This window comes from Solanum tuberosum, unplaced genomic scaffold, assembly GCF_000226075.1.
Source record: "Solanum tuberosum cultivar DM 1-3 516 R44 unplaced genomic scaffold, SolTub_3.0 scf00884, whole genome shotgun sequence".
NCBI lineage: Eukaryota > Viridiplantae > Streptophyta > Magnoliopsida > Solanales > Solanaceae > Solanum > Solanum tuberosum.
In genome coordinates this window covers 12,326-35,695 of record NW_006239797.1, presented here as the reverse complement: position 1 = coordinate 35,695, position 23,370 = coordinate 12,326, and the positions used below count along the sequence as shown (strand labels likewise).

At 27.6% G+C, this 23,370-nt stretch overlaps 1 protein-coding gene and 1 long non-coding RNA gene across 2 annotated transcripts; both read left to right on the top strand.

Annotated features, from left to right (window-relative positions):
* The first annotated feature begins 7,360 nt into the window (after positions 1 to 7,360).
* Positions 7,361 to 19,981, top strand: LOC102596549 (MLP-like protein 34). Its single transcript, XM_006367655.2, has 4 exons — positions 7,361 to 7,583; positions 8,698 to 8,964; positions 18,641 to 18,838; positions 19,396 to 19,981. The coding sequence occupies exons 1-4, from the start codon at positions 7,397 to 7,399 to the stop codon at positions 19,551 to 19,553; spliced, it is 810 nt and encodes a 269-aa protein (XP_006367717.2). The 5' UTR covers positions 7,361 to 7,396; the 3' UTR covers positions 19,554 to 19,981.
* Positions 13,172 to 15,805, top strand: LOC107059163 (uncharacterized). The gene is made up of 2 exons (XR_001472525.1): positions 13,172 to 13,525; positions 15,380 to 15,805. It is a non-coding gene; the product is annotated as an uncharacterized lncRNA (long non-coding RNA).
* Positions 19,982 to 23,370: the final 3,389 nt, after the last annotated feature.

The window sequence follows — 23,370 nt, the reverse complement described above, 5'->3', positions numbered from 1 at the left end:
CTAATTATGAGTTAATGAAGCATTTCAAATCAAAATAATCAATTGATCACTTTATTTAAGACAAATATAGTTAGTCGATCATGCAATTACACTATAATGCATTGAAAAATGTAATTGAACTTATTAATCGAAAGATAATTATAATTCAATAATTTTATTTATCACTAATTATGGGTTAATGAAGTATTTCATATCAAAATAATCAATTGATCACTTTATTTAAGACAACTATAGTTAGTCGATCATGCAATTACACTATAATGCATTGAAAAATGTAATTGAACTTATTAATCGAAAGATAATTATAATTAAAAATCTTTATTTATCACTAATTATGGGTTAATGAAATATTTCATATCAAATATATATAGATTCGGTTGAAAATTGATCAAACATATATGCTCATATGTTGCAACTGATGAATCATTGCAACAGATGAGCACATATCCATGATTATTTTCAACAGATGAGTCATCTATTGCAATAAATAATTCATATTAGACATTTGTTATAACAAATTTCTATAGTTGTTGAGCAAATGATCATACTTATTTGACTATTTTCAACAGATAAGTTATCTATTAAAACAAATAATGCAATAGATAATGCATTTGATGCAACATATGCAAATTTTGTTGCAATGGTTGAGCATAACTAATATATTTGTTATAATAAATATGAACATATATAATAAACCAAAATGAGTTAAAATTATGAGATAACTAAGTACAAAATAGTTATTTCACTATTACAATAATTATGAAGCATTTCGAACCGAACATGTTGTTCTCTTGTGGGCAATATTTTTACATATTGAATACTATCGAGCCAGATACTTGAATGCCTACAGAAACTATGCACAACTCATCAGTATCATCTACGTAACTTCTCATTTATTCATAAAAAATATTGATATAAGGCATCTCATTCTTTATCCACAACACAAAAAATCACCGAAAAAATATGATTCTCTGCATCTTGTGCCACCGCCGATAGTAAAACTCCTTCATACTTGCTTTTCAAGAATGTTATGTCAACGACTATGACTTTTCTCAATTGTTGAAAATCTTGAATCCAAACCGCATAGGCTACACGCAAGTCTGATATCTTTTTTCAAGAAAACAATATGCAATGAAGTGACTAGTTCTTCTTTGTTCCTGAATGTCATTTCTATATAAAAACTTGTTTCATCATCTTGGAGATTGTTCAACAGTTTTGACTGAGAACTGCCTACTATATCAACAATGGGTGTAGGTGTTTGATCCTCCTCCACATAATGTCCAATCTTATCATTTGAAATATTCATGTTCATCCCTTTGGACTGTCATCAATACTGACTCTAACACGTCAACATCCTTCCAACGCCAAATAAATTGATTGTTCTTCTCAATCCATTCACCATAACAATCAACAACTATTATTATTGATTCTTCCATTAATGGTACCTACAAGAATTTATTAAAAATATTTAATAATGATTGTATAGTAAAGTTGAGTGGGTAATACAGCTAAAAATCATATGCACAATAATTGTTCTAACAAGTTAGTCATTTATTGCAACAAATAGGTCATTCGTTGCAGCAGATGACTCTCTTGTTGCAACTGATGACTCACTTGTTGGATACATGTCCAGAACCAGAAGCTTATCCAACATGTAAGTCAATTGTTGTAACAGATGATTCATCTGTTGCAACAGGTAACTCATCTGCTGCAATAAAAGACTTACATGTTGGGACAAGCTTCTGATTCTATCCCAACTTGGCCTGGTACTGTAATATATGTATATATATATATCCAACGAGTTAGCCATCTGCTGCAATAGATGAGTAATCTGGTGCAACAGATGACTCATATGTTGCAATAAATGACTTATATATTGGGACAAATTTTTGATTTTTTCCTAGCTTGGCCTGGTACTGTAATATGTATCCAACATGTAAGTCCTCTGTTGCAATAGATGAGTCATCTGGTGCAGCAGATGACTCATGGATTGCAATAAATGATTGATCTATTAGGACACCCTTCTGGTTCTATCCCAATTTGACATGGTACTGTAATACGTATCCAACATGTAAGTTATCTGTTGCAACAAATGAATTACATGTTGGATACGCAACTGTAAATTAGTGAAGAAACACTCAAAATACCCAACTGAGAAATTGGACTAAAAATATTAGTTTACTTATCAAAATCACCTATTATGTAATGCCCAATGATATATGAATGAAATTTGATCCTGTAGCAACAGTACCAACAATGTCAATGTCCGACAAGCAACAGAAGAAGAAAAAGAAGATGATGAACAAGAAGAAGAGTATCAACAATGGAAGAAGAGCAGCAACAATCGAAGAAAAGCAAGAGAGAAAAAGGAAAAAAGGTGAGCCGTTGGTGCCCAATTTTTCCCTCCATTTCTTATTATTTAGGGTTTTATATAAGATGGGCCAAAGTGTAAAATAAAAAACATGGGGATGAGAAATTCATCCCCTTAATCCTTAATTTAAAAGTTGTCACCCCTACTCAATAATTAAGACTTGAGTCACCTGTACCTAATTTTGAAACCTTTCTATTACCCTTAATTCATTGTCCCATGTATCTAGGTGTATCTGACTTAAAATTTGGTATGAAATTATTAATTAGTAAGATAAAATGTAATTATTTCAAATTATAGGAAGAATTAGTAAATATGATAGAAATATTTGTCTTATTAGATAGTTTCTCCAAAATTCATTTGGACTAATAAGATAAAGTCATTTGTTTAATTAAATAAGTTATCAATTGTTATGTCTGTTATAAAAGATAATTTTAGATTAAAAAACCGTAAAAAATAATTTTTTATTAAATAAATATATAAAATAAAATATTTTTGAACTAAGTATGATATGTTACACTTCGTTTGGATGGTTGTTACCCGTTGTATTGTATTGTGTAGTTAGTTTAAATATAATATTTGTTTTGATTGTTATTTAAATTTTGTTGTATCGTGTCGTTTAAATTCATCTTTAGGTAAATGTAATGATCGATTTAGTGTGATCACGTCGTTACCTTAATATTTTCTTTTCATTTTGTCTTTATTTATTATTTAATAATCATATTTCATCTTTTGTCCTATTTTTTCATAGTAGCTATACTATGTACCCTACTTTTTTTGTAGATCTATCATTTAAATTATAGATGTATATCATTATGCAACGAAAACAATACAATCTATATATCCAAACACTATATTCATTAAAATAATATAATACGATACAAAATAATACAATACATTACAAAACAATACGTAACAATCATCCAAAGAAATAAGCTATCAACATCAGGATCCAAAGAAAATAAAGAAGTAGATTTGTCTGATTAACAAACAGAATACAATAATAACTTTAAAGATATGTTATTTATTCATTTCTTTGATCAATCAATAATTTTGTTATCTACTCATTGATGTTTCCACCTTTATCATGGATAACGAGGGGGAGATCTTGGAATTGCTATAAGATCCCCGTATAACGGAGAAGCGTTCCTTAATAAGATTTTTTTGTATATTTAAGAGTTGAATTTGAAAATTTTGATTTATATATTAAGTCTTACACTCTCTCGGTCCATTTTAAAAAATAAAATAAAATAGTATTGTATTTAAGGGTGTTCAAAATCAGCTATTGCTATTACTAGCTTATCATTTTTCGACTAGTAAACTTGATTGTAATTCATGGAGTTATTTTATATAAAATAGTAAAAAATTATAAATTCTCTCTATCACAGTATATATTCGCTCTTCAATTTATATTAAGTGAATTGTTGAGGTATAATATATATTTTGAAAAAATATTCTAGGATATAAATAAAAGGCTACTTTCTACTATCCTTTTTATCATTTCTAAACTATTTTCCTACAAAATATAAAATAGTCAGTAACATCATTAAATGAAACATAAATATATAAAAAAAAATTAATAATATTTTTAAACTTTGAACAATTCACTTATTTAGATTATAAAAAAAAAGTCCAATATGGACTAGAGGGAGTACTATACTACTGTCTTTTTTTCTAAAATAAGTGTTATTTTGACGAAAAAATAGACCATTTCAAAATAAGTGTTATTTTAAAAATTTAGGACAAAAAGTAGTAATTGTTTTCCATTATACTTTTTTTTTACTTTTTAATTCTAATTTTTCACATGACATGATTAAGATCATAAAATCAAAAGATATTTAGTATATTTGACACATTTTTAGTTTGAAATCACAAAAATCAAAAATATTTTTGCTTTTTTGAAAACGCTATGTCAAAATAAAATATGACAAATAAAGTATAAAGTAAAATGAAAAAAAAAATCTTATATTTTTCTCTTAGTGGATGTAAAATAAATAAAAAATAATATTTATTTTGAGACGGCGAAATAATAAATTTTCTATGATTTCTAATTTCTATGTCACCCAGATCTTGTATCAAATTTATTATCTGGAAAACATCATCAGTAACATCATGACAACTGCTTCTTAAGTATGAATTACTCAATGTAAGTAAATATCTGAATATTTTTTGGTGGAATATTATTTGAGTGTTTGACTATGAAAATAAATATTAAAAAATTTAAAGTCTCAAGTAAAAATAATAAGATACTCATGTCATTGTTTTATTAAATTTTACTTAAACACAATTTTTATTTTTAACTATTAAAGTGTATGTATATCTTAAAGATTGTTTCTGCTATACGCTCGACTCAAAAAACAACATCTACCTATTATAATCCCACAAATAGAAGTTAGAGTCTATTTGTGGAGGGCGAGTATAGTGTATGAAGATTTTATATTATCAACTTCTTTTGAAAAATTAAATAAAATATGATGCAAATAATTTGTATTTATAATCCCACAAATAGAAGTTAGAGTCTATTTGTGGAGGGCGAGTATAGTGTATGAAGATTTTATATTATCAACTTCTTTTGAAAAATTAAATAAAATATGATGCAAATAATTTGTATTTATAATCCCACAAATAGAAGTTAGAGTCTATTTGTGGAGGGTGAGTATAGTGTATGAAGATTTTATATTATCAACTTCTTTTGAAAAATTAAATAAAATATGATGCAAATAATTTGTATTTATAATCCCACAAATAGAAGTTAGAGTCTATTTGTGGAGGGTGAGTATAGTGTATGAAGATTTTATATTATCAACTTCTTTTGAAAAATTAAATAAAATATGATGCAAATAATTTGTATTTATAATCCCACAAATAGAAGTTAGAGTCTATTTGTGGAGGGTGAGTATAGTGTATGAAGATTTTATATTATCAACTTCTTTTGAAAAATTAAATAAAATATGATGCAAAAAATTTATATTTATAATTATCATGTGCATAATTTTTTTGTGTTGAATAGGTTGTACTCTGCCGTATAAAGTTGAGCAAGTTGTCAACATTCATTGGTCCCATCTATAATTTATATGGATATATATAATAATAAACCAGTATTAATTCAATATGTGTGTGAGGTCAGTATTCAATTTTCTTTATTTAAGGACACTCCATCTAGATTGCTTCAAATTACGCTAGTGTTTGGTTATAGATTTCCAAATATTCTTGGCAAATATTTTTTGGGTGAAAATTTGGGTGAAATTTCACCATGTGTTTGGCCATAGTATTTGGGAAATATATTTCACTTTTTTAGAAAATATGATTTATTCCCATAAGTTTTAAAAATTATCAAAACAAATCATAAGTTTGTATTACAAGTCAATTGGATCTTCATTGCAACAAATAACAAGTAGTGTCCATGACACTAGAGCAATGTGGTAGTTTGGAGTGAGTGCAACAAGCATCATTTCATATATGGGTGTACATGACCGAGTTGGTTCGGGTTTTTCAACTATCAAATCAAACCATTTGTGTAAAAATTTTAAATTTATAAATCAAATCAAACTAATAAAATTCAATTTTTTTCGAGTTTTTCAACCTCGGGTTGGTTCGGGTTTTTCAAATACCAAACCAAACCAAACCATTGCGTCGAATTTTTAAATTTTTAAATCAAACCAAACTAATAAACCTCGGATTTTTTCAGATTTTTGGATTTTTTTCGGTAAAGTTTGCATACAAACATATAATTAACTTGTGCTCCAAATATTTCTTTTAGTCCAACCAAAATACAATTTATCTAAGGTGTTTCTTAAGAAAATAACACAAATTATGAGATGAGTACTAATGACACTAAAATATTCAATAAAAAATAATAATGAAATCATCATATAAAATAAATATTGCAAAGTCATAATGAAAATGATCATAATTTAAAAGTACTAAATCATGCTAAAATAAGTTTAATAAGTATTAGTTACATTACTAAATATTTAAGGAAAATTAAAATTAGATTATGTATTTTAATTGTCTAAACCAATGTAAAACTAAAGAATAAATATTCAATATTATTGTCATTCTTAGTGTTGAATTGATTTTCTTTTTGCATTAGTATTAATTTGATTTTAATTTAATTTTTTATTATAATTATAAACATCTATGAACTATAATCTTTATTGGACCATTCCGAATTCTAAGTTTTAAACTGAAATAATTTATTAAAAGATAAAAACTATGAAATAGTATAAGAAATATTTTTAAAATTAATATCAAAGTAAATATTTTTATGTATAAAACAAAATTTTAAAATTACATTTATAATGTCGGGTTGGTCTGTTTTAGTTAAAACCAAATCAACCCAAATATAGTCAGGATTTTTTTCCCAATACCAAACCAAGTCAAACCAAACCACTAGTCGGAATTTTTTTCCGGTTTGACTCGATTTGCGGTTTGGTTCGATTTTCGATTCAGTTTTGTACACCCCTAATTCCATACATCGTGAAGTAGACAAAACACATGACTTTGTTACCCTAAGCCGATTGTTCATCATTTTTATCAACAGCCATATCATCGCTTTCATATCCACGAAATATTTCATCACTACTTTGGTGTTCACGTAAAAAATTATGTAATACAACGCAAACAACTACTATAGAGGGTGTTTTTGTAAAAAGATAAAAGTTTGGTGTAAAATTTTAATTTTCAAAAGATCCCCAAATAATGAGATTTGGCCCAAATACTAGAAAAACTAGTATTGGATTGGATATTGCCAAATAATAGCAAATTGTATGGACAAACACTATTTGCCAAATTTTCCCCCAAATATTATTTGGAAAATCTATGGCCAAATGGGCCCTAAGTTGTCACCATTATTATTATTATTATTATTACTATAAATAAAATACTCAACTTGGAGATAATAATTTGATAATTTATGCCCCAAAGTGCAACTATATAAAGACTTCCATTTCTGATTCATTATTCATCAATTTTTTCCAATTAAATACTTTTATTTCTATATTACATAATCATTTTTTTTAAAAAAAAATGGGTTTGAAAGGAAAGTTGATTTCAGAAACAGAGATAAAAGGTTGTAAGGATTTATTTCATGAAATGTTTTGTGAAAAACCACACCATCTTCCAAATGTTGTACCACAAACTATTCAAGCTGTTGATTTACATGAAGGAGATTGGGGTACTATTGGCTCCGTTGTTAACTGGAATTATACTATCGGTAACATTTTTTAATCACTTATTTTAATTTAACCGTATGTTCACCATTATTTATTCTGGTCCATGACTATTTATGACAATTTCTCTATTTACAAATCAGTATATAGGAAAATTATTTTCTTCTTCCCAATTAGCCTAATCATTAAGTAAGCATTAGTCCAATAGTCCTATGGAAGGTTTACTTCAAAATATTTGATTTTTTTTTTTTTTGAAAAAAAAGGAGTCATTTTTACTTCTTTTTTTTCCTGGATTTACTCTTATTATTCTAATTACGGACTTATTAATTATTAAAACCTGTCAAATACGGCTCCTATTGGGCCTTTTTTAGAAATAAAATAAAATATATTTTGTTACCTCTTGGCTGAAACTTTATGATTTAGGCTGAATATTTTTTTCAAATTTATTTAACTAAAAATAATGGAGTTTAAGCAAAACTTTTACAAATTTGGACCGAAAACAAATAAGAAATACACAAAAATAATCTGTCATTACTTCTATAGATAAATCAAAAGAAATAAACAACTAGAACTCGATTATTTTAAATAAAAAAAATTATTTGTCTAAAACATTAGGCTCTAGCTAGCAAATGTGTTTTAAAATAAATTTGACCCGAAAGACAGAACAAATACATGTTTACAATGAATAGCTATTGCATCTAAACAAAAAATAAAATTAAACTCTATTATTTTAGATAAAAATCCAAAAATAATTTAGATATACACTGAATAAAACGTTCAAATAAAGGATGGTTCGAAATATTCCTTGTAGGGTATTATTCGCCATATAAGTAAAAAGATGGAGAAATCTAAAAATTATACAGTCCAATATACTTATATATATTTCGGCTTGTAATAATTTTTATTTTTATTTCGATTGTGTTGATTAATAAATGGAAAAATATATAAAAACCCAACATAAAATCTTTTGTCATGTAACCTAATATATAATATTATAAAAAGTTATATTGGGAAGGGGGGGGGGGTAATTATAGATACACAACACTATTATATAAATATGTATAATAGTGTATAAATGGTGTATATGACTAGGTGGTGTAAATATTTTTTTATAGACATAACCTAATTTTACATTCTTTTTTTTTTGCGCAAAAATAGAGGGGGATGAGAAGGTTGTAAAGGTGATTATTGACGAGATAAACAAGGAAAAAAGGTTAGTGACATTCAAGGCATTTGAAGGTCATTTGATAGAGGAATACAAGGCCTTCAAAGCTACTATTCATATTGAGAATGAAGGAGATAACAACTTGGCTATATGGACTATTGAATATGAAAAGCAAAATGAAGACATTCCAGAACCCTTCTCTTATTTGCAATTAGCCACTAATCTAACCAAAGATGTTGACACCCATCATGTCAATCAGTAATATCCTATGTTATTCAGACTCTTCAAATATATAGACGAGTGGATGTGTGTGTCAGATTCTTCAATAGTAATGTATTTTTGAAGAAATTCAACACAACTGTGGTATGTTTTTGGAAAAATCCAAACAATATAAGTAATATGTTGTGAATAATGGATTTCCATGTTCTCTTTGAAAGAGGTGGTTGCTTGTTGATGTTTGTGTTTCCCATAAAGATGTAATTTGCTTTGTTGTATTTTCATGAAATAAATTGTACTATTTCGTTTCTTCAAGAATAAATTTTATTTATTTGACTTTGTGATTAAAGTAAGTTGAATGTTTAGTCTTCTCTGTTTTGGTAAAATTTTATTGCAACGGAAGAGTAGAAATATAATAGGGTTTCTTTGCTATAGTTTGCTTAATAACGATTTGTCATCATGTGTATTTGTGTTACCATTTATTTGTATTATTGACGTAATACCATTTGTATCACTGACTATACCATTTAGATTTGTATTGTAGAGAGAAAGAAAATGACGAGAGAGAGAGAGAGATGAGAGAGGGTAGAGAGAGATGAGAGAGAGAGGAGAGGCAAGGGAGATAGGAGAGAATAATTTGCTATAAAATCTTTAACTATGGTTATGAATCATAATTCTTTTAGACTATAGTTGTATATAGTAAAATACATATCACATATTTACCTTCTTATGTAATTTTTTCTTATTATTACTATAATTTTTGTAAATTTCAATGGGAAGACCCTTTGAAAGATCATCGGTAACCTTTTATCGCAAAAAAGTACAACTAAATTTTGGATGCAAGTTTTATGTGATATGTAGATTGAATTGATTGAGATGAATAAATATACAAGCAAGTAAAGTTAAGATCTCACATGTAGCTTGTGTTGGCCTGATTCCAACAATATTTTCAACTAAGATCTCTCCAAACGATCTTGATATGAATAATTAAAGTTGATGAATAAATATTGATATTGATTGAGAGAAATTTAAGTATTCAATATATAATGTGAATTCGATGATGAACAATATAATAGTTTTTCAACTTTCATAGGGATGGATTTTTAGGATTTGATATATAGATAAGCTATAAATAATTGATTAAATATCATTTAAGAGTAAAAGAGTAACGCTCGATGTTGCCTCTGGGTCGATTTCATCACGGCTAGCAATTTTTGATGATTCTTTATTCATATGTCCAAACCTTGGTCCATTGTTGAGATTATGTTCGATCTGTTTTGCTTCTTTAAGATGGATCACTTCTGACACTGATTTTATTAATCATGTTCCCTTCCACATGTCATCATTCAATACGACCAAGTGTCACATCTATTTTATCCCTATAAAATCCTCACTCAATGGTATATTTTCGATGAATTGCAGTTTAGCCAACTATTGTATCGAAGTAGGCCCCATAGTATAATTTATCATAAAATCTTCTCCTCTTCAAACAGTCTAAAGGGAATGTCTTTGAGCAGAGGCAGAGCGAGAGTTAGGAGTTTATAGATTTTAAATTTTAGGACAAAAGAGATAAATATGAGTTAAGAGGTTAGGGGTTCTATTTTGTTGAATATTGATAGGGGTGTTCGAACCAAAAGTATTTTCACCACCCTTTCTTACCACTGAGTTGTCAATCCATTTTTTTAGACGGTTAACAAGTTAATATACTTATATATTTATTTTATTTTCTAATACAAAAATACAAGATCTACAAAAGAGTTAGTGGGTTCGTCCAAACCCACGAATCCCCACCTAACTCCGCATATTTGAGATAGGGTTTTCTAAATCTTTATTCCTAATAGTAGAACAAAAAGAGATCTAAGAAAATGTAATCAAGTAGACAATTTTTCAATGACTATACTACTTCCAAGAAATCTAATTTTAAATATTATTATTATTTTGCACCTGATCATCTACTTAACAAGAACTATAAATTTTTTTGCATTTTTAAAAAATAAAAAATTACAAATATTTCAGTGAGAGCAATAAGACTATTTAATTTTTCTCATTTTTCCCCAGAGTACTCAGGAGCAAAAAAGTGTCAAAAATCACCCAAGTTTATTAGAACTTTAAGTTCAACATGTAATCAAAGCATTTAACAAAGAAAAAAACCAAGGAAGAAAAATAAAATAAAAATGTAATACAAGAAAAAATAACCATAAATACACCCACACACACAAAAGAAAGATAAAATAATGACAAAAAAATAAATTAACTTTTATATATATATATATATTGTTTGTGTCCTTAAAGATAGAACCTATCAATAAAGATGCACTCAAATTTGGTGAAATTATTTGATCGAGCTTCGAAACGTAGATATAAGAAAGTATTTTAACAATTTAACATTAAAAAAAATATACATTATGATTAAATCAACATCTAAATACAATTAGTAATAAAAACATAATTATTTCTTTTAATCAAATGATCAATACTTCATTTTTGCAAGAACATTGTCATTATACTAGATACATGACCCCGTGCCAGCACGGGGCGCAATATATATTACTAATTTTTTTGTCTCAATGTGATACCATGAAACTTGAGAATTTATCAAAAAATTTATATGATTTTGAAAAATATTTTAAGTTGTTAATTATTATAATTTATAGTACTTTTTTTAAACATAATTTTAAAATAATAGTATATATTATTCTCTTTGTTTTAATTTATGTGGCATATATAGGATTTCAAAAATTAACTTTTTTTTGTCTTTTAAATATATTAAATTATTAATTATTGTAATTTATAATACTTTTTTAATGTAATTTTCAAATAATATATATTACTTTTCATGTCCAAAGTTATGTGACATTGAAGATTTTTTGGAGTCAAGTGATTTTTTTATATATATTTTAATTTTTTTTTAAATTATTAATTATTGTGATCTATAATACTTTTAACGTCAATTTCAAATAATATATGTTTATCATCTAACCAATTTTATGTGGTGCCAATAGAATGTCAAGAGTCAATCGATTTTTTTAATATAACTTTTAAATATTTATGTTGTTAATTATTGTGATTTATAGTATTATTTATATTATTCTTAAATATATAACCAACAAAAAGAATAAGAGAAATAAATTTAATACAATGAAAATACTATATAGTATTGAAAATACTATATATACAAATGTTTAAATGAAAAATGAATAAAGATTCGACATTGTAAAGTGAGCAATGGTTGGGCCCACACAATTCAAGAGAAGAATATTTTGATAGGACATATAAGCCACTAGGTAAATATTGATTGGTTTTTGGGTTCAATAAAGAAAAGGTACAATCTTAAAGCAAGAGGAAAGAAAAAGTAGGAAGTTACGAAAATGCCCTTGTCATACAAAAAGGCATGTCGTCAACATGCCTGCTTGTAGACTCTTCTACTAAGTATATAATACTAGGTTGAAAGAAAAGAAAAGAAAAATGCGAGATATAATAGTGAAGAATATATAATTGGGACTTACACGACCATAGAGAATCAATAATTGGTCCTAGCCATGTTTTTCATACATTATATTCAACGATAACAATTTCAAAAATCAATGAATTGTTAAAATTCTTCAAAGGTATAGTGATAGGAGCAATAATTGAGTGATTATTTATCGCATATGTGATCATGAGAAAGAGTCACCATCTACTTTAATTTTATTAATTGCTTCAATAAGTCCTATGTCCTGTCTTTTACCTTTCGTAATTATGCAAACCATGATTTGTGCTATGCTCATACATTAAATATTTTGTTGTTAAGGCTTTATTTTTAGCACACACAAAAATCATATTTTGTGATTATTTACGTGGAGCGATAAAGTGAATCCCATTAGGGGTTACTCCCTCTAACTCAATACTCAATTACTTGTCTATTTTGACAAATCAAGAAAGAACAATTTTTTTAAATTTATTATACCCTCAATTAATTATTTTGAAAAAGGTAGAACTGTTTGAAAATCTTAAATTTTTAAGTCATCATTTCATAATTAATAAGGATAAATTGGTAAACTAACTATTTCAATAATTATTTTCTTAATAAGTGTGACAATTCAAAAGTGGATAAGTAATTAGGGACAGAGAGTATAAACGAATTGTTAACATTATTTTATATTGACAAATTATTACTCTTTGATTTATGTCATTAAATATTTTTTTAAGGGTGTCACACCTTAACAATTCATTTTTCTACTCTACTATATAGAAGCATGAAGTCAGGACGACCACAGCATAAATTTATTGTACATCGCACTATAGAAGTTGGATAAGGTTCTACTTTAGTTATTTAAAACAAAAGTAAGGGTATTTTCGTCTTTTTCTTCAATTCTTTTCCTCTCCTACGCTTCTGGATCATTCTTCCATTTTCCATTTTCTTCATATGTCTCTCCATAATTTCTCATTCCTCATCTTTACTGTTAACCCTAAGAGGGCAACAGGGTAAGGTAAAATCAAACAAATATATGAATCTCTTCGGAATTTCAATAAGAAGAAGATTCACTAAAGTTTTGTTTTTTAAAAATTCTCTTAATTTTTCATCTCATATTCATCGATTTAGAGTTTAGCTCTTCCGTGTGTAAGGTGAGTTCTTATTTCACTTAAATTTCCCCTTCTTAATATGTCTGCAATTTTTTTTCATATGCTTGCATTCACTGAAAAATAGTCACTCATGAACTTTTCATAAATGCCTTTTTCTTTTCTATCACATATTTTAATTTTCTGATTCTTTGCTCGCTGCATCAGTGTTTGTGTTAAGGTAGATGAATACATTACAACTCTCAATGGTTGGTTGTTCATATAAGTTTCTTCACACTTACTTTCTCTTTGAGGCATGAATATGAGGTACAATCAGATGGTCTTGCAGAGTACAAGCCCTGACAACATAGATTATGGTGATTAGTAACTTTAAATACTTTTGGTTTTATTATGTTTTGGATTATTCGATTTTAACACAAAAACCATACAAGAAGTATAATTTTGAGTCGTCTTTCAAGATGAGAAATCTTGATGAACCTAAAAGTTGTCTCATGTAAAAACTGATTATGATCATGCAGAGGCGTATTCAGGATTTCTGCTATATGGGTGCACGATTACGAAAAAATGTATCTTAAATATAAATTTGATCGATTTAACTTTTAGTTTGTAATATGAACCATTAAAGTTTAAAAATTATAGGTCAAAAATATATAATACTACTAGATTTAAATTTTAATATACACATTTGATTTAATTATATAAAAAATTTACAATGCTAAATTTTTTAGGAATTCTCAATGTAACACACTTGAAAGTTTTGAAAGAATAAAGGAAAAAACAAAGAAAATTAGTTGAAACGACAAAAGTGTAACTGATAACCACTTGAAAAGTGCTACTCAAAGAGACAAGATAGATATAAGCTTAAATTTCTATCTCTCACTTAGAGAAGTGCACCCAATCATCATCGCATTATTATATGATACTTTGAACATGGGTTCACACATCTATATTTAATATTTTTAAGAAAATATAACACTACTATATATGATCTAGAGAGGGGAGCATGGGTTCACGTGAACCCACGGAACCCTCTATATATAAGTATATTTTATCATAAAAATTGATTAGTTGGAGAAGAAATTAATGGAGAATTATTTGCAAGCTCTCTTAAATTTTCAATTCCGGTATAATCCAAGAGAGGACATCATATATGTATGGTACATGGATGACAGCGATGAGGACCAGAGGCTTCCTCAGCACCATGATCCAAAGAAATTTGTGTCTCTTGACAATCTTGCTGGTAAAGATCAGGCTAAGAATTATATTTGTATAAATTATCTATGAGGAACAGAACATTCCCCTTTAACACCCATTCAAAAAAAAATCGCTAGGTGTTGGGGCAGTTTATCTCTTCCATGTTCTCTCCAATACCTTTCGATAAGTTTTTGAGTTCTCTGAACAAGGATCTCACATTTGTAAATTCTGGCTAAGTGGATAAATTACTTTTCAATTAATACTGCTAATCTAATTTGTTGCCAACTCTCTTGGTATTTTGGGGTTAGAAATTGAACAGGTGGATATATTTTTTATGTTGTCATTGATAGATGAAAATCCTACATTGATAAGGATGTATTATCATTGGTCCAAATTGAACAAGGAGTAAAATAATGAACCAACCCTAAGAGTGGTTACAAGTTGATTGCTGGTTTTGTCCTACTCCCTTCTTAATTACTATATGAAAAATTTCGGAACTTGGAATACTCTGCTAGAGACTTGATGCTTACATTTTAAGAGACTATTGAGGAGTTGAATAAAATTCGGAAAGATCACCAATATTCATACATTGTATGTTAAAGTTACAAACTGAAACCTTTCCTCAGTATATGGATACAAGTCGGTCCCTTTTTTTCTTTTTCTTTTATGAGTACTAAAGCTTTAAGAATTCATAATTTTCTTCAGGATTTCTTTGAGGTTTGCCCTGAGAAACTACCAAATTACTAGGAGAAGATCAAGAGCTTTTTTGAAGAACACTTCCATACCAATTGGGAGATCTGTTACTGTGTTGCAGGAAGTGGTTTATTGATTGGAATTTTCTATTCTGCCTTCCAACTATTGTTGCTAAATATATACTTCTGGGTGTAATGTGAATGAGAGCTGGATTTGCATCTGGGTAAAGAAAGGTGGAATGATTGTGCCTTCCTACTGGAATATATTACCGCTTCACGCTTGATTCATATTGCTCTTAAGAAGTTAGGTTTAAATAACCTTGAGTCTACTTTTTTTGTCGAAGCATTCGTAGAATACATCAGCGTTGGCTTATATGTAGTGTATGTATATTATTTACACTCTCATGTATGTGAATAAGTGAATGTCGCACTTCGCATACTCAGATGGATATATTAAAAGTACATATGGTGGGGGCCGAATCAACTGGGTCACCGGTAAAGAATCTCTAAAGCAGTAAGGAGTAAGGAGATTAAACTCTCAGATGAGACTAAGCAGCTACCGACCGTTCCGACGTAGCAACACTACATTTCGGAGCGTGATATTTTGTAGGTATATAATATGCAACACGATGTTTTTGTTATCTGATTTGGCCATCACTTGCATGCATATTAGCAATTTTTCATTTGAATGACATATTTTAATGTTTGTGTGTTGCGAATCTTTGATACATTTACAGTGCTCTGCTCTTAAAGTTCGCTAAGCAGGGGAAGCATAATTATGATTAATATTTATTTTTGGCTTAACCTTGTAAGACGATGAAAGTTGATAAAGTTTCGGTTACTGACCTAAACAATGCGACGAATGGTGCACGCCGTTGTGTCACTTGAACCATGTCCGACTCATCATGATCTGCCGAGAAAGTAAACATTTACATCTACAAGTCTGTGTAAGTCAATAAATGTGGAATAATATTAATAAAAAGAATTTAAAGATCAAACGTCCGCTCATAAAGGTAATCAAAACGTGTGCTTAAGAACTTGGATTGACTAAAAGTTGATCAAATCTATTTTTAATTTTTAGAGTGTTTGATAAAGTTAAAAATATAAGTATAAAATGATTTCTAAAAAATTGAAAGTATGTTTTCACCTACTTTTCATTTTTCAATTCAAAAGTTACCAAATTTTAATTTTCTATAAACTACTTTTAAAAAGCTATTTTTTTTAAAAAAATTAAGTCAAATGGGCTTTTAATTAATTAAATATAATAATTTCAACTTTTATAATACTGGATTTGTGTTACAGCTCATCACCAAACAACGAGAGTCACATTCTAAATCACAATTTTATAATATTGAGTTTGCGCAAACAACGAGAAATCACATTCTAAATCGCAATCTACAAGCACCAAACAAGGACAAATTACTTAGGGGTCATTTGGTAGAGTGTACAAACATAATGCTAGAGGGTAGAAATGTAATATTCAATAGAGTGTATTGGTAATATTCATTAGTAATGCTTGTATTAGTTATGCATAGATTATTTTTTATGTATTGTTTAGTTTGGTATAGTATAAATAGTATGCATTGTATAAAAATATTTATTTATAAAAATATACTCCACAACTATGGTGGAGAAGATGTAAAAGTGATTTTGAGGGGTAATTGAGTTTTTAACTATGCTAATGCATGTATTAAATCTTTTTGCATTACTAATACATAGAAATCCATGGTAATAGTAATACACCCCTCAATACACAATAAAGTATATAACTAAATGCCTGCATTAGTTATACATAATATGAAAAAGTGTACCAAACAAGGGACAACTAATACACAGAGTTAATGCATGCATTATTTTTGCTAATACACTCTACCAAACGATCCCTAAAAATGCAAATTTGTTGGGCCCGTGCTAAGCACGGGCATACTTATCTAGTATATTTTATTTGAGAGAGTACTAAGCTAGCATTTGGCAAATAAGTGGGACACATATGGATAAACTAAATACACGAGTCCGTGTCAACACGGACCCAATATAAATTATTTTTTAGTTTCAATTTATATATATATATTCTTAAAAATATTTGAAGTTGTTAATTATTGTAATTTATAATATCTTTACGTTATTTTAAATAATATGTGTTATTTTCTCTGTCCCAATTTATGTGGCATACGTAAAATTTTGAGAGTCCAACAAATTTTATTTATGTTTTAAAAATTATTAATAATTGTAATTCATAGCACTTTTTACATAATTTTGAATTTCTTTTCTACTCGACTCCTTTTCATTTCATTGATTGGGAAAAAGACTACTTTTCCTACGGCCCGTTAAAATAATATAATTTATTCAAATATTATATTCATTAATACAATATAATACGATACTCCCTCTGTTTTTAATTATAAGTCACTATTTTTGATTTTATGTGCATTAATAAATTAAGTAAGTTTACTATTCTACCCTTATTTTATTTTTTTTGAAGTCAACTTTTCAATCAATGAATATGAACTAATTTATTTTGATTAATTAATTTGACCAATGAACATGAATTATTCACTTAATTTTTCTAGGTTGATCAAATATATATTTCAAGGCTAATAACTCACAAGGGTAAAATAGGAAGAATATTGTAATTTATGCATTATTTTTATGAAATGACAAGTACAAATAGAGAATTACGATATACTCCCTCTGTTCCTATTTATATGTCCTTATTTTAGATTTCACGTGCATTAAGAAACTAAGTAAGTTTACTATTCTATCATTATTTACTATTTTTCTGAAGTCAAGTTTTCAATCAATGAACATGAATTTATTTATTTTTATTATTTAATTTGACCAATGAACATAAAATATTTACTTAGTTTTTCTATGTTAGTCAAATATATATTTTCAAGACCAATGACTCACAAGGGTAAAATAGAAGTAATAGTATTATTTATGCATTAATTTTGTGAATTAACAAGTATTAAATATTATCTTATTTTAATAAGAATGACATATAAATAAAACGGAGGAAATATATATATCTAGGTTGGTCCCGCATAAAATGACTTGTCTCTAGAAGATGTCTTTAATTTCTCCACGTAACACATGGTTGATAAGATAAGCATAGCCGCATAGGGGCAGTTCTGACAAGGAGTACACATATTTATATTGTAGACTCTTATTAATAAGTAAGTAAAGTAATATATTATTGAATAATCATTGTAAATGATATCAACACTTGTCCTCTGCAATTTTCTTAGTGTCACTACATCTTTTTATTTCTAAGTCTTCAGTAAAATGGGTCTAAAATCTGTATTGTGTGTCAAGATAGAAATGAAGGCCAACAAAGATGTGTTTCATGATGTTTTTACAAATAAACCACATCACGTCTCTACTATGTCTCCTTTGCATGTACAAGGTTTTGATCTTCTTGAAGGTGACATTGGAACTGTTGGATCCAAAATTTGTTGGACATATACCCTTGGTAAGCTAAATATTTTAAAATGTCCTAATAAGCCCCACCCCACCCTTGCCCTCCCCTCCCCTACTCATTTCATCCTCATAATCTTGTTTTAGATATATACAGATGTTTTTAAAATAATATTATTTTACTTTCATATCGAACACAAAAAATAGATATAAAATCACTATCAAAACGGAGTAGCAGGTGCAGTCTATAAAAGTGCAGTGCGTTTACAGAGATTTATCATCCACAACCTACTTGAAAGTTTTGGTTCTTTTTATGAACTTGATGTCAATAAATCTGAGAATCTAAAAATTCATTTCGGCCAATTGAATCTTCTCAAACACTCTTCGCTCCTAACTCATTTACGCTTTTGGTATTGACTAAAAATGTCATCTGGTTCCTCATCTAATTTCAACGGATAACAGAATACCTTTAACCTGCCTTTTTTCTGGAAGTTTCTACGATAGTTTTTTCAACTATTTTAGCGATTATGATTGAGATAAATCTCTTTAGATGGTCTTTTAACATGTCAACTCTATGTTGTTTCTCATTTCCAACTCTTTTTTATATGGCAGATGGGGAAAAGAAGATCTCTAAACAAATACTTGAAGCTATAGATCATGAAAAAAAGGTGCTCATACTCAGAGAATTTGAAGGAGATGTAACGGATAAATATGATAGTTTTAAAGCAACTCTTCATAATCGAAACAAAAGACGAAATCGATTTGGTTAGCTGGACATTGGAGTATGAAAGGTCCAAATGATAATGTCCCTGAACTTATAAGTTTGCTGGACTTCGTTGTTGGTATGACAAAAGCTATTGATGATCACCATGCCAATTGATGGGATCTATGTTGCTCGGACTATTAAAAAATGTCATCAGGTGTGTGTCGAATTCTTTAAAAATATTGCATTTTTTAAGAATCTGACATAAGTATGACAATATTTTTGAAGAATTCGAGCAACTTAGGATGGGATCATATATATTCATGTGAGCTTTACATAAATTACCATATGCTTTGTTTGTTGTTTGTCCATGTTGGTTGTGTACTTTTTTTTATGTTTGTTGTGCCTTTCTCATGTAAGTGATATGTTGGCAACTATGTTAACCTGTGTGTTGTGTAATAAGACATGGGTATTAAGTTTATATATATTGACCTTCGCCTCCTCCTAATTTATATAGTGGTGTTTTTTTTTAAATTTTCTTTAAAAGGATCAAGTATATTTTTTAACCATCAGAAATAGTTTAAATATACTTCTTATATTGTAATTTGATATTTATATTTATTTTTATTTAAATACAAAAACATGTGTAAAAGCTTAAAATCAAATGACCTAACGTCACTTAGAAATAGTCAATTCCTTTAGGACCCACTTTGTTTAACCCGACCTGATCTATTTGTCATCTAGTTTCATGTAGCACCATTTCTTGGTCTCTTTTAAAAAGGTCTTTTCACGAAATAATTTAATTTTAAATTTTTTTAATAATAAAATGATTTATAACTATATTAATATTTAAAAATTATTTTAGACCACAAGCTTTAAAAGATTATTTTTTTCAAAATAAAACAGTACTTATTTAACTTATTAGCCATGTAGAAAAAAAATGAATCTTACTTTTAATTTTTTTTTTAGATGTCATGTTGTCAATTCATAAGCGTCCGTGAATTTGAAAAATTGTTTGCAAGTATATTGTACAACGTTTTTTTAAAAGTAAATTATATTTCAATCTTTTTTTCTCACCCGTCTTTTTAATTATAAAATTCAGATTTATGAACGCTTGTAAGTTGACAACACAACTTTAATTTATTTAATTTTTTAAAGAAAAACTGTATTATTAATTTTCACAAAAACAATTACAAATTAATCACGTATACCTTTCTATCTATTCTTTTATTATCTACACAAACTGTAATTCAAAGGAATTAAGGAATGGTAATTCAAAGGAATTAGAAACAATGCACAAAAAAAAGGAAGAATTTTAGTTTTTTTTAGTATATTCAATGCATGAATCTGAGGTAAGATTCTCTTTATTAATTTATACTAGACAAATGTGTTCGTGCTAGTACGGACCCAATATTTATTATTTTTTAAATTTAATTTATCTGATATAGATAGAATTAGAAAGTTAATTAAATTTTAATAAGATTTTTAGATATTTTAAATTGTTAATTACATTTTGTTTGAACAAATTTAATGTGAAGAGGTCCATTAAGATGTCCATAATTAAGGTATTTTTCGTTATCGATTGTTGATTTTGACTCAAAATAGTTACAAGATATAAACAAATATTACCGACATTCAAAATAATAAAACTATAACTAAAGAATATGAATTTAAACTAAAAGTCATAGCTAAAACGGATCCCATAATTTTGAAAAAGTTATACATTAATTAAATTACATTCATTTTTAGAACGAACTAAATAAAACAAAATAGGACAAACAAAGTAAAATTAATAAAGGGAGTATAATTTATACATATTTATTTAGTATTTATTTAGAATTGAACATTGTTAAGGAGTAGTTCCTTATCATAAAAGTATAATGGAAAACAATTACTAGTTTTTGTCCTAAATTTATAAAAATATATTTATTTTGAAACGGTCTATTTTTTCGCCAAAATAATACTTATTTTAGAAAGAAAGGTAATATAGTACTCCCTCTAGTTCATATTGGAATTTTCTTTTATAATCCAAATGAGTGAATTGTTCAAAGTTTAAAAGAATTGTTAAGATTTTTTTTGAATATATTTATCTTTCATTTAGTGATATTACTAACTATTTTATGTTTTTTAGGAGAAGTTTAGAAATAATATAAAGGATAGTAATTGAAAATAGCCTTTTATTTATATCCTTGAATATTTTTTCAAAAAATATATTATTCCTCAATAATTCACTTAATATAAACTGAAGAGAGAATATATATTTGTTAGATGACAGAGAGAGAATTTATAAATTTATAATATTTTTTATTAAATAACTACATGAACTACGATCAAGTTTACTAGTCGAAAAATGATATTATTTAAAATGACCAAATTGACCTCATTCAAATTAAATTTACTTCAAGCACACATGTTGACCACCTCGTGTGTGCTTACTGTGTGTTGTAGACTCTTATTAATAAGTAGTCATAAGTAAAATTAACCAGAAAAAAAAAGCAATACTTTTATTTGGATTTGTTTTTTGTTTAATTTTTTTTATGTATATTTCCTATTAAATTTGTTTACTAATTTTTCTTCTTCAGTATGTCTCACAATATATTTGTCTTTAATTTTTTATATTATAAAGTATTTTACATTTTTATAATTAAATTTATATAAGAAAAGATATATGTGACTGCATAAAACGCGAATAAATTGACTAGTTAAAAAATGAATTGGAGAAGATTGAGGAAATATGATATCTTCTCAGGATCTAAGATAAATAAAAATATAGATTTGCCTAATTGACAAGAAGATAATAATTTTAGATTACTTTTTTTGGCTATGAAAGTCAGAGCATAAATAAGATATATTACTCTAATTCATTTTTTTGAACAAGCAATATTCTTTTAGTCTACTCTTGATGTTTCCACTTTAAGCATGGATAATGAGAACTCATAATATATTACTTTAATATATAATTAAATATGTAAAATTGTCTCCCAACCTTAGTGGCTTATAAAAACATGATCAATTGAATACTCTACATTAAAAGTAAAAAATAAAAAAATAAAAAAATATTAGATTACATATAATAAACATTATTTTTACATATTTCTTAAATATTGAACACTAAAAAAATCTTAAGGATGCTCAAGGGATAATTACATACACATTCTTTTGGTACCTGCCTTTTCGCGTAAGATATGTTAATTTTAATTTATTAATGACATGATATCGTAAATAAATCTAAATTTTGAATGAATGAAAATCTCAACTTAAAAAAATAAATAAATTGAAAAATCATAAATACAAATTGAGTCAATATACCTATATATCAAAAACAAATTATTTATTTTTAAAAATTTAAATATTAACTTAACAAAAAATTTAATTGTGTCACTGACTAGAAGTAAACTAAAAATCTTGAAAGTTATCTCCCATATGATAAATCAAACTAGAAACTTATTTAAGATATCATGCTCAATTATTTGATAAATAAATTATGAAAATGTAATGACTTGTTTCCGTCATTATAGAAAAGTCAATGGGGAAAGATTGGGGCAAGAAAATTTTTGAGTAGTAACTTAGAATTTCTCAACCTAGTCCAGATTTAGACGAAATCAGAGTCGTTAAGGTGAAGGGAAATCTGGTAACAATCGGGTGCCTGATTTATGATTTTGATTACATGAGTGGTTAGATAAGTCGTTAAGGAATTTGTACGACGTTACAGAATTGAATTCGGGTGAGTAGAACTCTCGAAATCGATCTTAGCGTGAACGGTATTTTCTGAGCGTCATTGGTTAAAGGTGTGTTGTGAAATGGGGGTCTTGGAATTATTAAAATAACTCGCTGGTTCCGTGCAAACCGCTGGGGCGGGATTTCTGCCGCCAGGGCGAGGCCGC

Excerpts from the sequence above, each read along its gene's own strand:
- LOC102596549 (XM_006367655.2), top strand. The coding sequence starts at position 7,397 with ATGGGTTTGAAAGGAAAGTTGATTTCAGAAACAGAGATAAAAGGTTGT. Across the intron at positions 7,584-8,697 it reads TAACTGGAATTATACTATCG|AGGGGGATGAGAAGGTTGTA; the intron begins GTAACATTTTTT and ends GCGCAAAAATAG. Across the intron at positions 18,839-19,395 it reads TTGTTGGACATATACCCTTG|ATGGGGAAAAGAAGATCTCT; the intron begins GTAAGCTAAATA and ends TTTATATGGCAG.